Source organism: Macadamia integrifolia, unplaced genomic scaffold, assembly GCF_013358625.1.
Source record: "Macadamia integrifolia cultivar HAES 741 unplaced genomic scaffold, SCU_Mint_v3 scaffold2110, whole genome shotgun sequence".
In the NCBI taxonomy this organism is placed as follows: domain Eukaryota; kingdom Viridiplantae; phylum Streptophyta; class Magnoliopsida; order Proteales; family Proteaceae; genus Macadamia; species Macadamia integrifolia.
This window is the reverse complement of record NW_024868518.1, coordinates 26,986-44,490: the sequence shown is the minus strand read 5'-3', so window position 1 is coordinate 44,490 and position 17,505 is coordinate 26,986. Positions and strand designations below refer to the sequence as shown.

The window sequence follows — 17,505 nt, the reverse complement described above, 5'->3', positions numbered from 1 at the left end:
CTATTACTTCCCCTCACCCCTTTTTAACTTTTGCCGTCATTTTTGAGCTGCAATGTTGATGCATCGGTTCTAATTTTTTTTTTTTTTTTTAACTGTTCTTTTATTCAACAAAAGCCAAAACCAAACATATAATTACAATGTAAAGGTTGTAGTACCCTCCTAATAAGCTGCATTCATCAAAAGACCGAGGTCAAACAGACAAGTGCAGCTACAACAAAGAAGTGCATGGCTTTTGTAGGTGGCAAAAAGAGGGGGTTCCATTAGTTTTATTGCAACCTTATCCTTGACACCATATCCTAGGTCCTCATCTCGGAATGTGGCAAATACTTCCCATCAAATGTCACAACAACACAATTCTTCCCATCAACACCTTTAATTTTGTCCATGGAGCAGTAGAAGTTTATAGCTGACATAATGCAATCACCAAACTCCTCATTGATGATCTCCTTAATGCTATCACCAAAATGCATAACGGCTTCATTCAATCTGTAAATAGCAGGTGCATTGACAATGGAAGGGTCGTAAGACCTCATTGGAGGAGTCATCATCTCCTAGATGAGGTCGTCGGTGAGGTCCGGAAGTCAAGCCTAAGTTTAGGGGCAGTAGAATGGCTTGAGTTCGGCTTGCCTCCCCAATAACTGATCTACATACACATTGGTGGGTCCTGTCTCCATAATCTCGCTATAAGTCTGATCGGACTTCTGTTTCACAGCAACAAGATCAGACACCACGCTTGCTTTGTTCTCCATTGTTATTGACCATAACAATAATACAGTATAAGTCTCATCGCTGCTTTCGACTTTTAGCAACACAAATGCATTGGTTATGGGAATACCATCTTCCTCAATCTAACACTAATTTAAATGGTTATCTCTACAAATCCCTTATCCCACCGGTAAAATGACGTGGCAGAGTCGTAGAGATGCAAAACAAACCCCCAAGCCCCTAGGGGACACGCATGCATGCTTGCATGGGTTCTGATTGTCTTTTTCCTTATTCACTTTTTCTTTGTTTAGATTCATTATGGTAAGATGGTTGGTTACCAGTGTTGGATGATTTAGTTTTTGAGTGATTTCTGATACTGAATGTTTGTTGGGACATTTTTATCTTGCTCTCTATACCTATTGGCTTTTCTTGTTTTCAAGCTCAATTTCTATGCTGAGTCGATTATGTCTTCTATATTCTGTACTTCATTTGCCCATAGTTCTAAATATCAAAATCAGTAATTTATCATCTATCAGTAGTTGCCTTGTGGCTAGTTAGCAATTCGGCCGAATAATTAATAGAAATTTTCCAAATTAAATAAAAATTTATGACCGAATCTGAATAAAAAATAAAAATCGATAAAAAGCGTGCTTTTTTCTAATTTGATTTTAAAAAGCGAATAAACCGGCCAAATCGAATTAAACTGAATTTTTCGGTCCACTTAAACACTCTTAAAAAAAAAGAAAAAAAACCACGTTACATAAGAAACCCACCACCGAAATAGGTTTTTTTTTTCTCATCTTCTTCTCCGTTCTCCCCCAAATTTCCGCCTCTATTTTCCTATCTTCTTTCTCCACCTAATTCTTCTGTAACAATCATACAAATCTTCTCTTTGTTTCATCTCTTTCATAACTTCATCAGTTCATTCTGAGACAGGGGAGATATGAAGCTCTGATGGATAATTTGAGGTTCTGGGACAGATTCGTAAACTTCCGTTTCTTCAGAGGTTGCTCAGCCGAAGCCATGACAATGTGAGCTCGAAAGCTCATGCTCAATCACTCTTCTCTCTTGTCCCTTCTGTGATACTCCGGTCACTAAGTCTTGAGTCTCTCGACTCTTCTCTATTGGTTGCATGCACACCGCACATGAAGTCACAAACACAGTTACACAAGTATGTGTTCTTCTTAAACCTTTTTTTTTTTTTTTTCTTTTTAAGTATTTTGTTCAAGCTTTGAATCTGAAATTCTGAAGTTCTCTGTTTTCCGATCACTTCAGGTTTCTTGTTCTTCGTCTCCGGTCTAGGCCTCCTCGCATTGTGAAACCCTAACACTCGATTCAAGTATTGGTCGATCTTCTCTTATGTTGTTGACTTAATTGTGAAAAATTAGTGCGTCTCTATGTAGTATGGGTCATGTGAACTCAAACAAAAAGGATAGTGAAAAAATTTTGGTGGTCAATTTATTTATTTGTTTTATTGTGGTTGTAATCTTGCTTTCACTATTTTGGGGCCTAGTCTATTTCATGAGTAGAAATTGGATTATTGTAACCATTGCTTCCATCACTCAATGACAACTTTCTCTTAGTTTTTTTACTTTATTGTATAGTAATTTGCTCTTTCTAGGTGTACATATCAATTTAATTACTTGACAAATAAAACAGATACAATAAATTATAAAAATAATATCCGAATTTTTTTTCCTGACTTTTATCTTTTTAATCGAATAATTCCGGAATCCGAATCTGAATTCCAATTTTTATTTTGTCTGCTCGAATAATTTCGGAATCCGAATCTGATTTTTATTTTGTTTGCTTTTTTGACCGCTTTTTTGACTGAATCTTAAATTAACCAATCGAATTATTCCAAATAATTCTTTGCCCGAATAATTCCTGAATCCGAATTTGTAACTATGGCCCTGCCCTGCCCTGTTTATTGAAAGTCTGATCAGATTTACCATCTGACTGTCACACCTTGTAAACTGATTGAGAAATCAATCTTTAGTGTATGAAACTGGTTTGTGTGTGAGTGCAACTGTGATCTTATGAAAGTGTGGGGAGAAGCAAAGAAAGCTTGTTAGAATACTTGATACTTTGAAAGGAACATTTGGCACAAACGGTAATTTTGATATCAAAAAGAAAATCAAAAAAATAGAAAAGTAACCCACGATGGATTTTCCGTAACTTTTACGTAAGAGATTACGGAATTGATAATGTGACAATATCAGAAAAATAATAATCAGTAACCAAGCAAAGAGAGAGAAGAAGTGAGGAAGAAAAAGTGAAAGAAGGAGACTGCTGACAAGTAACTGCAGTTGATACTCACAGCAGTCCTCCCCCACATATACTTATATATCTTCACAGTAGCAAGAATAGAAAGGAAAGAGATTCCTTGTTAAGCAAAAAGAATAAAAGGGGAATTACAACCTTACTAGGAAACTACAATCTAGCCAAAATAAGAACAACCATAACAACAACTCAACCTTATCGCAACTAAAGAAGAAAACTATAGTTAGAAGTACTAATCCACGATAGGGGACACTCCCCCTATCAACAACAACAACCACTCAACTCTATCCCAACTAAATGGGGTTAGCTACGTGGATCCAAGCAAAGACAGGAAATAATAGTAAAAGTGAGGTAAAAGAGGAGGAACACAACAACAACACAACTCAGAAAAATCCCACCTAAATGGGGTCGGCTATATAGATCATTGCCCTCCAATCAGCTCTATTCATGGTCATACTTGGGAGGAGACCTAAACTGTGCATATCTTTCCTCAATGCTTCTTCTATATGTTATTTTTTGGCCTGCACCTAGCTCTTTTAGTTCCTACAATATGAATCAAATCACTCCTCCTTACAGTTGCATCTCAAGGCCTTTTGTTGAATGTGGCCATGCCATCGCAAATGACTTTCCTGGAGCTTATCATGAATCGGGACAACTCCCAAATCAGCAATCATTGGAATTTTGAGTCTACAATACTTCCACTTGGGAAGCAATGCAATGATTGGAAGGCTCTTGATGACATTGCTCAACTTCCCAGACTCTGAATCTTCTATATCAGCTAAAACTCCATAGAAGGAACTATCCCTTAACTTAATTTCTTTGTTGCAAAACTCCAGACCAGTTTCTATATCAGGTACAACTCCATAAGGGTGTCAAAATATAACCAAAAATGTTTACCGGAATCGAAACTGACTGGTTATAACCGAACCGAACCGCACCATAGGAAATTTATCCAGTTTTGGTTTTATAGGCCAATTTCTGATTCGGTTCGATTTAGAACCGAAAAACCGATGATTAACCAGCACCTAGTATTAAATACTTAAAGTGTTTTGAATTTTGATGTCCCTACGAAAAATAAAAGAGAGAAAAGGAAAGTACTAACTGAGAGGGGCGACTAGAGGGGAGTTTCACTTTCACACAATCACACCTCTTGATTTCCTAATTTCTAGGATCATAGTTAATTAATTACCGTATGTGTAATCTTTTACATAGAAAGTATATTGTCTTTAGCAAAACAAAAGTATATTGTCTTGACTCTTTAAGAAGTTTAGTGTATGTAGGATTCACACTAGCTGTAGGATTCACGTTGGCTATGATATTCTAAGCTGACAAGGCTTCTATAATATTACATCTATATATAACAACTATAGAGATAGATTTGTGAGAATAACACGATACAAGGGCTAACCTCTCTCTCTAATTTTGATCTCTGAGAACCCGTTACAGTCGACTATTGATTTTGAAAGCTCTAAGCCTCCAAGGAGTAACCTCTCTCTCTCTCTCTCTCTCTCTAACTGATCTTCTTTTAGAAAGTGATAAAGGAAAAAATTCTGAATTTGGAAAAATTATATACACACTTACCTGGGTTTTGGAAGCTCCCATTAGAAGCAAAGCAACACTTGTATGCTGCAGTCTAAACTCCAAAGGAGATCAAATGAGTCAAATCTACAATTAATAGTATTTGGGTAACCATGAAACCACGACTTGCTTGACCTCTAGACCATGGTTCGAAATTTCTTCGAAATTTCACCGGAATTTCGGGGGTTTTTTTTTTTTTTGGCCGAAACGAAAGAAGGCCCGAAAGAACATTTGTACAAAATTTCGGTATCTCACCTATCTCGGTACATTCCATGTATTATAAATACCATATCTCAGTCGAAATTTCGGTATTTTGGTCAAAATTTTGACTCTGTCTCGCCTGTCTCGGTGGTTTCGGTTCCATTTGCATATTTTGAAGGAAAAACACTCCAACAAGCCTCTAATTAGCCACATCGTCACACATTTTGACTTCCATTGGACTCCTACAAGATCTACACATTAAAACTTAGGAAAGGTAAAATTCTTTATCCAAAACCAAGTAAAATTTTCAGAATAGTTCGACGGTTGCTGCCAAACAAAGATGCAACTCTAAAACAATGTCATGTCCTAATATTTTTGCATTTTTATGTTCTAAGCATGTTTATTAACCTTAAAATAAGTTACCCACCAAGTTCAGGTCAAAATATGGACATTTGACAACCAAAATAGTAAAAAAAAAAAAAAAACACACACACACACACACACACATTTCGGCCTAAATGAAATGAAATTTCAAACCGTGTCTAGACTAAGAGAATCCATCTTATGTGCCATAATATTTAGTTATTGAGAGATTCTTTTGGTGAATTATTTCTGTTGGATTTAAGAATTTGAGTATCTGAACAGAAGTGACCTTGGTTTTCTGAGTAAAATATTACAAATAAACAATGATAAAAATTTCTTCTTATTTTCTTATACTATTTCCCCCATTTTTCTTCTTACTTCTCCTCACGTTTCCTTTTTCTTCACCCCTCTTCCTCCTTTTTATCTATCTTTCTTTCTTCTCAGCAGATCAGATTTTAGTCTATTCTGTGGCTTGCAATAGCTCTGTTTTGCACTTTTGCTTCCAAATTGATTCTTCTATATCTTAGTTCTTTGTTCTTTTTTTGCTTGATATGCGGAAGTGTATGAATTCTTCTATGTATTGACTGAGATTGCTATTGCTGTAAATCTGTGAATAGCTGTAAGACTATATTGATGGAGATTGCTATTTCAGTAATGGGTTGTAAATGTATATGCTTGTGTTGCTTACTATCTCTAATGGGCGGTTATATGATTCATAAATCACCAAACTCGCTAAAATGATTGTAACTAACCAAATTAGGCTATCCACCTTTAGCAATTATCTCATCCAACAGTCTCATTGCTTCATCTACCCCTCTCTCCCTGTTAGCAGCTTCAAGCAAGAATGAGTAAGTAAGTACATTTGGGACCAGCCCCTTTCGCATAAGTTTATCCAAAAGCTGCAAACTTTGTTGCAGGTTCCGTTGGATACAAAGCCCTCTAACAAGTGAATTATAAGTAACTGTGTTGGGTGGACAGCCATGTTCCTCCATTTTCTCCACCAACTGCATTGCATACCCAACATTCCCTCTTTTACAGAACTGGTTCACCAAGTAACAATAAGACTCAGGATCTGGAGTATTACCAGAAGTAACTATAATCTACATAACTCTCATTGTTTTTCTAAGTTTATTGGCCTTACACAGATCATGCAATAGCTGAGTGGACTGAACTTAATCCGGCTTTTCCCCCTTACCTACCATGAACTCCAAATAAGAAAATGCATCATTGAGTTTTGAGTTCTTTGGTTCTTGGATCATTTCTCCCATTCCTCCAATGGGTAGAGTGAAAAGAGTCTCAATAGGAGAAATATTGAAGTGCCCAGAAGCTAAAACCTAGAAAAACCCTTGTTCAGTGAATGAATCTGAAGATTTGAAACTGAGGGAAGAAGCAACAAGCTTTTCTTGTATTGTCTGAAGATGGGTAAATGAGGAGAGACATGGGGTGCAGAAGGGCTGCCATAGCTGGAGATTGAAAACAGTTTCTGAAGTGAAACTGAATCAATATGCAGACACAAGTGATTATTCACCTCAAAACATTATAAATAGATAAGGGTTTATGACAAGGGATAGTGGAGGAACAAAAGAACGGATTTAGAAGAATCAAATAAATGTAACAGAAGAAATAACTGTGCGTGTGTGAGAGAACACACCACTGATTTGTGAAAGCTTTTCTTTTTGGTTTCCTCCTTTGCTCTACGTTTGGACGACTCAGCTAACCCCTAACATTGTCTGGTTTGGGAATGAATTTCGAAAATAATTAGTTTAAAAAAATTGGTTTTATTTACACCAAGCAGTCGTTAAATATTCCCGCCTGTAACGCAGGTGACCCGGGTTCGATCCCCGGCAATGGCGATTTTCTTTTTTAATTTGTGTCAATTCTAGGCCCAGCTAGTAAAATTCCTGCCCTGGCCCTGTTTACTAGCCGGCTGTTCACGGTGCAAGGGTATGAACCGACGGGTGCCGATCAAGCCGACTGATTATGTGCCCAACCAAGCTCAGCTTCTTTACCCATCACCCAGCCCTACCCTCCCCTATTGGAAATTCCTAATCTACCCAGAAGCCTAAACCATTTACACAAATGATCAAAACCCTAAAATAATAAAACCTCTTACCCTTGTCAAATGGCCATGTGAAAAAGAAAAAAACCCTAACTGCCTAACCTAATTCTTTCCCTAATTTCCCTCTTTCTATTAGGGAAGGCCCGTTTATAGCCCCACGGTCAATGCCTGTTTAGACTTAAATTTGGCTAAGGCCTGATTAAGCCAGTTTATGACAGTTCAATTATAGCCTGAGGCTGATCAACCCGATTATAACCGTACCATGCCCACCAAAACTAAGTTTGTTTAGCTAAACGTACTTTCATGGTGCAAGACTTGAAATTGGTCAAGCCCAACTAGGCCTGACGGAGCCCAATCAGTTCACACCCTTAGTTGTGCACAAGACCTTTTTTTTTTTTTTTTTTTAATATAAATATAACTTTATTCAAGAAATGAGGAAGGAAATTCCAGTAATACAAGGTTACAAATAGATTCAGTTCTAGCTTTATAAGCTAACTGATAGGCTATAGAATCATGTTGTGGCATTGATTAACCATATCAAAAGATAGAAACTCCTGACATAAGTGCTTTAAATTCATCAAAATTACTCTGATGGCCAATACTCTTGCTTTGCTGAAATAGGGTGACGATTTCTTCACAATCAGTCCGTCGGTGATTAGGAATCACCGCGCCTATATATTTCACATGAGAATGCCTCTAACATCTGATTTTTGTGCATTCCTGCAAAACCAGAATTAACGGAAGCAGAAATATTGGAACCATGCAGAAAAATCACAGCCACCAACAAGCCTTGCAGTTATCCTTTACAAAATATTCATATGTAACAATAAAACATTATGTGCTTGGAATAAAAACTAGGTAGTCTAACCAAGGTATGATTGAGTCGTAAGTGGTAATCTTAGGGTTAAAAGGGTGTAGAAGATTTGCATCATGAATCCATTTGTTGATTCATCAAGATCCTCTCCAACACCCCTAACACTCATCAAACGGTTGGGCAGACTTGGGGGGGGGGTGTGTCCAGGTCTTCCCAGCTGTTCGATGTGCGTTGGGGAGCTGGACACGTTGGGGAGGATCTGGATCCTTTGTTGATATTAATCAGTCTGATGGGGATTATGGGGTCTTCCTTGCTTTATACAGAGGTCTCGGGTCATCGAGATAAAAAAGCATGATATAGAAAAAACAGAGATGAAAAGAAAGAAATTGTTTTTGGAGGTTTCACATGGAATGAGAAAATTCTTAAGCATCAACTTGATTGAAGATTCCTTAAAACTTTTAGTGCACAAGCCCAGAGTGCCTGCAATCCAAATCCTTTTGAAAAAGTCACACGATATGAAGAGATGCCAATCGGTTTTCCATTCATACAAGCGTAAAGGAAGCTTCTAGGGTGCATAGTGTACACTAACATCTTCTTGTGTCTATTTCTCTCCTCTTTCCTATTGAATGATATAGCTGCCCTCGACTATGGGAGGAGAGATAGACAATCATATAGGAAGTCACTAGCATACACCCATGGTTTAAAGTATCTCTGATACCGATACGATACCCACTGATACGTATCTTAAATTTAGTCGATCGATACGATACACACCAATACGATGCATGGAATTTTTAAAATTCTTTCGTATCGATATATATCCTACGATACATACCGATATGCACCAATACACTATCGATACGTATTGATACTCTATGAAAAATATAAAATCAAGGTGAAATATACATTTCGGTATGTATCGATGATTATTTGTATGTATCGATTGGTACGAATCGATGAGTATCAGTACGTATCGGTACATATAGATGAGTATCGGTCTGTACCGATACAGTGCGCTACGGTCATATAATGGCCAAGATGAGTATTTTTTCAGAAAACACGATTTTTTGAGGTATTTTTGTTCCAAAGTTGCTGCCAGCCATATTTCTCTTTAACTAAAGTGGAAATCAAGGTTGTGAACAAGGATTTTACATTTATGGGACAACTACAAACCTTGAATTCTTAGTAAGATACCCTCAATTTAGTGTTTATGCATAGTACATGTTATCAATAGTTTTTTTTTAATAAATTTTTTACGCAAAAGTGTTTAAAAAGGTATTTCATATCCATTTATGTGTGTATCTTTAGCATATCTTAGTGTTTCTCCGATACAATACGATAACCTTCGTTATGTATCTTAATTTTGGTCAACCGATACGGCGACCGACACCGATACTTTAATCCTTGATACACCATACAACTCAATCCCTTTTTGGTGGGAAAAAGAATGCCAGCAGGATGAGTGAAGCCTGCACCCAAGCACAGGAAGGGCAAAATAACCACCTACTCCTTGTAAAATGAAAAACTGGCTGCCCCTCGTGTTCCATTGAACCAGTGCTAGTGCAGGGGCTACGCAGCAAAGCAATAGGTAGAGTTAAATAATAATAATAATAATAAGGGTATAAAATGTATCTACGGGCAGCACCATCATCACCTGAGCTCTCCTCATTTTCGTCAACCCCACCCCAACTTCTCCAGTGACAATCTTGTGTGTGCATGTATATGTAGCATTAGAGGAGATTACTTCGTTTGACTTCTTAATTGGTTATTGTTATCCCCTCTGCCTCTGGTCTCCCTGTTATCCACTCTACTGGTTGTTTTGGAAGTGGAGGACCTTGCTAGTACCTGCTACTGCTATACCTTAGTTAATAGTGACTCATGACTTGACTGCTGAAGTGGTGGACCTTCATTTTCAGGTCAAATATCATATTTTCCTATTGATTTTCCAATACCAACAACAGTCTTATATTTCTTGGCAACAATTGAATAAAATCAAGCGCTTCTCTAAGTTCATCCAAATCATGTTTTAACACATGCTGACTGATCCCCAATCTCAAATTCAAGAAATTGGCAAATCAGACATTGAAACAGATCTCTAATTCTTCACGGACTCGAATGCCTCCTCCATTGAAGTCCCATGCTTCTGATTTCCAAGATAGCCTTCTTCAGGACCCATATAACAAATAAGCTCTATGATCATGTCCAAAAGTGGCTGCTATGGAGAACTCTTGGGAATCAAGGGCAACTTTTTCAAAGAAAGTTCCCACTCCAACCGTTGTTAATCTTGAACAACCATACTGTTCGATGTTCATCGTCATCACAAGTCCCATTGAGTCTGTGAAATCTGGAAGTGAGAAGACAAACAAATCAATTTAAAACCTGTCTGCCAATATGTTCCAAGTAACCATAATACTTGGATGAACTTAATCAGCAATCCAGTTCCCACAGAAGAAAGGGATGGTTGTGGTTTGGCTCCATGTAGTCGAACAAATAGCACAAAATAACAATGTCATTTACAAGGCTGGGCTGCCTTTTCAATCAATCTCTGGCTGCCAGCGTTGATTTGGTACAATAAGCAAGGAATCTTTGAGTTCTCCTTTGAGAGGCAATCTCTGGTATATGGATCTTGACAAGGACACTGATCAATTTTCCTGCAGAAGAATTCTACCAGTTTGATATGCTCTCCAAATGTTCGAAGACTAACTGTAGAACGAAAAAATTTCAAGTAGAATTCTTACGGTTGCATCAACCTGTACCTCTTGAACAGTGATTCCTAGGAACTAGTGCCTTTGCTTCAAGTGATCCTGCAAAAGCTTTCCTTTCAACGACTACAAGAAATAAACTACCAAAGAAGAAAACCAAAAAAAAAAATTTGGGGAAGTGGGGGATTGAAACATCTGACTCACAGTTCACATTGCCAAATAAAAAAGTAACAAATTAAAGCTCTAAAAATTGAGATAGGGGAGATTAGTTTATGTTGGAGAATTGTATTACAATTTATCACAAAATACAAATTGCAATACAAAGCTTTTGCAGTAGAAACTATGTTGTTGTAGTGTTGATCCTTAGCTGAAACGAGATAAGGAAAAATTTGAAATAGATGTTGAATCACCACCACAACAACTAAAGAAACTTCAAACAAAATAGAGGTTGAGCCACACTTGTAGTGTTGCTTTTAAGGTAATTAATGCCCTCTACTGCCAATAGTTGTTTTGCACCTCTACTTCCAAGATAAAACAACCTCCCACTAGAAGATGAAGCAGTTCTTCTAATTCCTTCTAGGAGCAAAAAGCTACAGCATAGCAACCCCCCTCTAACCTTACACAAGACTTAGAGAAAATGGAAGGAAGAAAAAGATTTGTATGGTTGCAATAAATAGAAAATTGACGGAATGTCAATGTGTGAATGTATATCTCTGCAAGGTATTTGGCTGGGTTTATATAGACCCAAAACCAACCCTTACACCCTCTTGGATTCACCAAGAATAACCTCCAACTGATGGCAAGTTAATTGGAGAATGACGTCATATGAATATGAATTGAGAATTAATTCAATAAATTGAATTAATCCCAATCAATTCCTTAGCCCACCTCCCCACTCATGGTAGTGACCATGAATGGACTTTAGGGCACCCATATAATGATATTGACTATTTACCTCCATTGGGCAATAACCTATGACATGAATTAAGAAAGAATTAATTTCATAAACGAAATTAATCCCAATCAATTCTCTTTGCCCACCTCTCCACTCATGATAATGGCCATTAATGGACTTTAGGGCTCCCATAGGGTATTATTGACCCTTTTCCACTGCCTTGACCCCAAGGGTCCCACACCATAAGAAGACAATCAAAACACATAAAAGATAGACCTCATGTTGAAACTTAAATATAATAAAATAGATATAAAATCTAACAATCCCTCACAAGTTTCGAACGACATGAAAGACACATGTGCTGTGACTGTATTAGACACTATAGGACACATTGTTGTAGGTGTCTTTTGGATTTGAATCTACACTAGGTCTAATTGGCCGCTATAGAGTATGGATAGAGTCAGACTCCTTGAACCTTTCCTCATTAGTGTAGCTGATCGACCCATCAGCGACATCCCATAAGTCGACTTTTTTACCTATCCATCATATAATCACTTTGGACTTTTGAACCGGCCATGTCCCTTGTCTTGGACTCACGAATGTTTAAAGAACTTGCCTATAAGTTCTAATCGGCGGTGGCCACACCCCCTACATTCACTTAGGTTAGTCCCCGATGTGCATCACAATTAACACACCTCCACATTTATTGGGATTAGATTAATTAAGAGCTTTACCACTCAACCTTTCTCCTTGTGGTGGTACTATTGTCACCATCTACATCTTGGAATGAATACTTATATAAGTAATAGTACTGAACTGGTCATCCCATGACTTTGTTTGTACCCCTTGAACCTAATTCATGCATTAAGCCTCTTCACATAGATAGTGTGTCCATCACATGACCTAAGGATTAGGCATCAACCCCATTCCTGTAGATGTACTAGTAGGATTAAAGTATCGATATAGGTCGCCGTATCGATCGACCAAAATTAAGATACATATCGGAGGATATCGTATCGTATCGGAGATACGCTAAGATACGCTACCGATATGATACGATACGCTAAAGATACGCACATAAATGGATATGAAACATCTTTTCAAATACTTTTGCATAAAAAATTTGTTAAATAGCTATTGATAACATGTATTATGCATAAACATTAAATTGAGGGTATCGCACTAAGAATTCAAGGTTTGTAGTTGTCCCATAAATGTAAAATCATTGTTCCCAACCATGATTTCCACTTTAGTTAGAGAGAAATATGGCTGACAGCAACTTTGGAACAAAAACCCCTCAAAAAATCCTGTTTTCTGAAAAAATACCCATCTTGGCCATTATATGACCGTAGTGCACTGTATCGGTACATGCCGATACTCACCAATATGTATCGATACTCATTGATACGTATTGATCGATACATACCGATAATCACTTATACATATTAATACTCATCGATATGTATCGAATGATACATACAAATACTCATCGATACTTACCGATACATACCGAAACGTATATTTCACCTCGATTTTATATTTTTCATAGGGTATCAGTATGTATCGATAGTGTATTGGTGCATATCGGTATGTATCATAGGATATATATTGATACGAAAAGATTTTAAAAATTTCATGTATCGTATCGGTCAACTAAATTTAAGATATGTATCGAAGGGTATCGTATCGATATCGGAGATACTTTAAACCATGTGTACTACACAAGTTCTTGATAGACATAGGCTTTGTGAACATGTCAACTTCGTTACTTTCTAACTTCAGATAATTGATAGTTATCATTCTTTCATCTATATACTGTCTCACAAGATTGTTTCTTAGGCATATGTGCCTCCTTTTACCATTGTATATCCAGTTCTTGGCTAAATGTATAGCCGCTTGATTATCATAATGTAGTGATATCGATGGCGTCGATTTTTGCACAATGGAATATTCGCCATTAAGTTTCTAAGTCATTCGACTTTCGTTCTCGCCTTTTCTAAGGCTATGAACTCAGCTTCCATGGTAGAGCCCGTTCCACAAGATTACTTTGTGGACTTCCATGAGATGGCACCGCCTGCTTGTGTAAATACATACCCACTAGTAGCTAAGGACTCGTTTGTATCCGAGATTCAATTTGCATCACAATACCCTTTTAACACCGCTAGTTTACCACTATAGTGAAAACTATTGTTTGCAGTACCTTTTAGATACCTCAACAACCTATCAACCACGCTCTAATGCTCCATACTTGGATTGTGAGTATGTTGACTTAACTTTCCTACCGCAAGGGAAATATCAGGATGCATACAATTCATTAGATATGTGACTGAACCAATAATTTAAGCATACCTTTTTTGATTCACCGGTTCACCTAAGTTTCTTTTCAAATGACATCCCATATTAAAAGGTGTTTTGACCACTGAAACTTCATGGTACCCATACTTTTTAAGTGTGTTTTCTACATAATGGGCTTGGGATAGTGAAATATTATTCTCTTGCTTGATGATCTTGATCCCAAGGATTATATCAACATCTTCTAAGTCCTTTGTGTCAAAACTAGACATCAAAAGTTTCTTAGCTTGATTCACTATTTCCAAGTTTGTTCCTATTATCAGCATATCTACATATAGTAGTATAAATACGCCCTTACCACCATGAAACCTACTATATAAGCACCTTTCAGTGCCATTCACAACGAAACCATTTGAAATTAGAACTTTGTCTAATTTTTCATGTCATTGCTTTGCATCAATCCATATAAAGATTTTCGAAGCTTACAAACTTTTTGCTCTTGTCAATTTACAACACAATCTTTTGGTTGCTTTATATAAATTTCCTCATCTAAGTCCCCATTTAAAAATTCCGTTTTCACATCCATTTGATGATTGACCAAGTTATGCATTGACGTCATTGCTAACATAACCCTTACTGTGACAATTCTAGAGACTGGGGTAAATGTGTCAAAATAATCAATGTTAGGTTTTTACCTAAACCCCTTGACTACAAGTCTGGCCTTGAAATGATCAAGTGATCCATCACCTTTTAGTTTCTTTTGAAATATCCACTTGGTTTCCAAAATTTTGAAACCAATTGGTAAATTTATCAATTCCCCAGTATTATTTTCCAAGATTGAATCTAGTTCACTCTTGATTGTCTCCTTCTAAAAGACGGCATCTGATGATGTAATAGCCTCTTTGTATGTAAGAGGATCCTTGTCTACCAAATAGACAAGCCACTCATCATTCCAATATTTGGGTCTTTTAAGTCGCTTGCTCATCCTTGGTTGACTTCCATCACCATTACCTAATTCTTGATTGGTAACCCTTTCATTTGACTCCATTTTCCTATAAGTCAATTGACTATCCTTACTTGTAGGTAAGTTGGACTTAAAGAGAAATATGTTTTCAAATAACTCAACATCCCTTGATTTTATGATGCTATTTGTTTCAATAACATCATCCATGGCTTTAATCACCATGAACCGGTAGGTTGTACTATTTGTAGCATACCCCAAAAACACACAATCACATGTTTTTGATCCCAATTTTCTTTTCTTGGTATCCGATAATAATACCTTAGCCAAACAACCCCAAATCTGCAAGTGTTTTAGTCTTGGTTTCCTTCCAAATCATTTCTCAAATGGAATCATACCATTCTTGTTATGTGACATTATATTTGATAGATAAAATGCCGTTAGCATGGCTTCCCTCCACATATCAAGTGGTACACTTGAACTCAATAACATAGAGTTCATCATCTCTTTAAGAGATCCATTTTTTCCTTTTGGTAATCCCATTGGATTTCGATTGGTGCGGAGCCGTTGTTTCATGGATAATTCTATTTTTCTCACATAACTTATCAAGGTTAAAATACTCAGTCCCTCTACTGGTTCTAAGTCTTTTAACATTCTTGTCAAGTTGATTTTCAACTTTCGTTTTGTAAGATGTAAATGCCTTTCTGGCCTCATCCTTTGATTTGAGTAAATAAATCATGGTATACCTGGAGTGGTCATCTATGAAGGTTATGATATAGTTGTTTCCTCCCCTAGACTCATATGACTTATAGTCACTCAAGTCATATGGATCAATTCCAAGAGATCACTCTTTATATCCATAGTCTTATGAGGCTTTTTGATTAACTTTGCCTTTACACAAGTTGTACACTTGTTCATAGAGGGTTCCATCTTTTTGGTGATCATGTCTAACTTGCGTAGTTTGGTGATATATTTCACACTACTATGACCCAACCTACCATGCCACAAATCAAAAAAATTAATAGAGGCAACAATGTAAGAAGAAGAAGTACTAGCTTTCTCAATTACAAAATGTTCAACGCTTAGTACAAATAACCCCTCGCTAAAGTATCCCTTCCCCACAAATACATTGTTCCTAGTGATAACTGCCTTATCACTCTCAAAAGCTAATTTTATTCCTACTTTATTAAGCAAAGGAACTGCAATTAAATTGTACCTAATGTCCAGTAGATGGAGGACATTGGTGAGAACCATAGTCTTTCCTGAAGTGAGCTTCAACATTACTTTTCATTTTTCCATAATAGGGGTACTTTGGGAATTTTTCACGAATACCTTTTTGTCTTCCATACTCATGGAATAAGAGGAGAACATCTTTAGATCACCACAAATGAGTCTTGTAGCACTAGTATCCAATACCCAATCCTTTGATTTTTCAACCAAATTTTACTTCTATGACCATAGCTACAAAGACGTTGTCTTCAACTAGGTTCACCTTTTCATATTTTTTTCTTCTTGAATTGGCAATATTTCTTGAAGTGCCCTAGCTTACTGCACGCATAACAAGTGAGATTTTTCTTCTTAAAAGAAGGCTTATCATTGTTTTGACGCTCTTCCTTTTCTTGTCTTGTTTGTTGGTTTCTACCAAGTTTGCTTTTAAGCGGTACTCCCCAAGGTCTTTTTCACCTTTGTCCTTGTTCCAATTCTTTTCCTCAATTTTGATCCTTACAATCAATTGGTCCAAGTTTAACTCCATCATCTTGTATTTTATAAACAATTTGAAAGCATCCCAAGAAGATGAAATTTTTTCAATTAAGGTACCGGTCATAACTTCTTCTAGTAGAACCATTTTTTTCTTTTGCTAGCTTTCCAACCAAGATTTGAAATTGATCAATTTGGCTAAAAATGGTGTCACTATCTTTCATAATAAAATTTAGAAAGTTAGCCACCAAGTACTTCTTGGGCCAGCATCCTCAAAAGAGTACTTATTTACCAAATCATTCCAAATCGAATACGCATACTCCAATGAACTATACACATAGTATAAATCATTGTATAATACATTCAAGATCCGATTTTTACATTGGTAATCCACTTGAATCCAAGCCACCCTTGTACCCTCCTTTACAGGATCATTGCTTTTTTCGGGCATAGGTTCAGTCAGGGTAAGTACCATCCTAATTTGGGCTAATGCAAACAACATCATTTGCCTCCATCGTTTGAAGTTTTGACCTCCAAACTGCTCAATTTTGTCAAATTCAGTGACAATCCTCATCTTACCCAAATCCTGGATAAGATCAGTTACCGAAGGAATAACATTGGTGGGAATTGAATCAATGGTAGAGAAATGAGGAATCCACTTAACATTGTGGCTAACATGAACCCCGCCTCCTTGGTTGTTGATTGTTCCTTCAACATTGATGTTGAAGGATCTCTTACGTTGATAGTTCCATCAACGATATTGTTGTTCGAAGCATCATCTATGATAGTGATTGAAAGACCATCTGTTGAGGCTTGCATCTCCAAGATCAGCCATGGGATCTTACAACGATCAATTGCCTTAAACTTGTTGAAGAATTGTATTACAATTTCTTATAAAGTACAAATTACAATACAAAACTTTTGCAGTATAAGCTATGCTATTGTAGTGTTGAT

The 17,505-nt window shown here is 36.9% G+C and overlaps 1 protein-coding gene and 1 pseudogene across 1 annotated transcript; both read right to left on the bottom strand.

Moving 5' to 3' along the window:
• Positions 1-266: 266 nt before the first annotated feature.
• On the bottom strand, positions 267-749 carry LOC122065744 (annotated as a pseudogene).
• Positions 750-3,548: 2,799 nt separating this feature from the next.
• Positions 3,549-6,398, bottom strand: LOC122065745 (pentatricopeptide repeat-containing protein At5g16420, mitochondrial-like). Its single transcript, XM_042629594.1, has 3 exons — positions 6,330-6,398; positions 5,900-6,170; positions 3,549-3,832 (listed from the first exon to the last, which is right to left on the bottom strand). Exons 1-3 carry the CDS (start codon positions 6,396-6,398, stop codon positions 3,549-3,551), a joined length of 624 nt encoding a protein of 207 aa, XP_042485528.1.
• Positions 6,399-17,505: the final 11,107 nt, after the last annotated feature.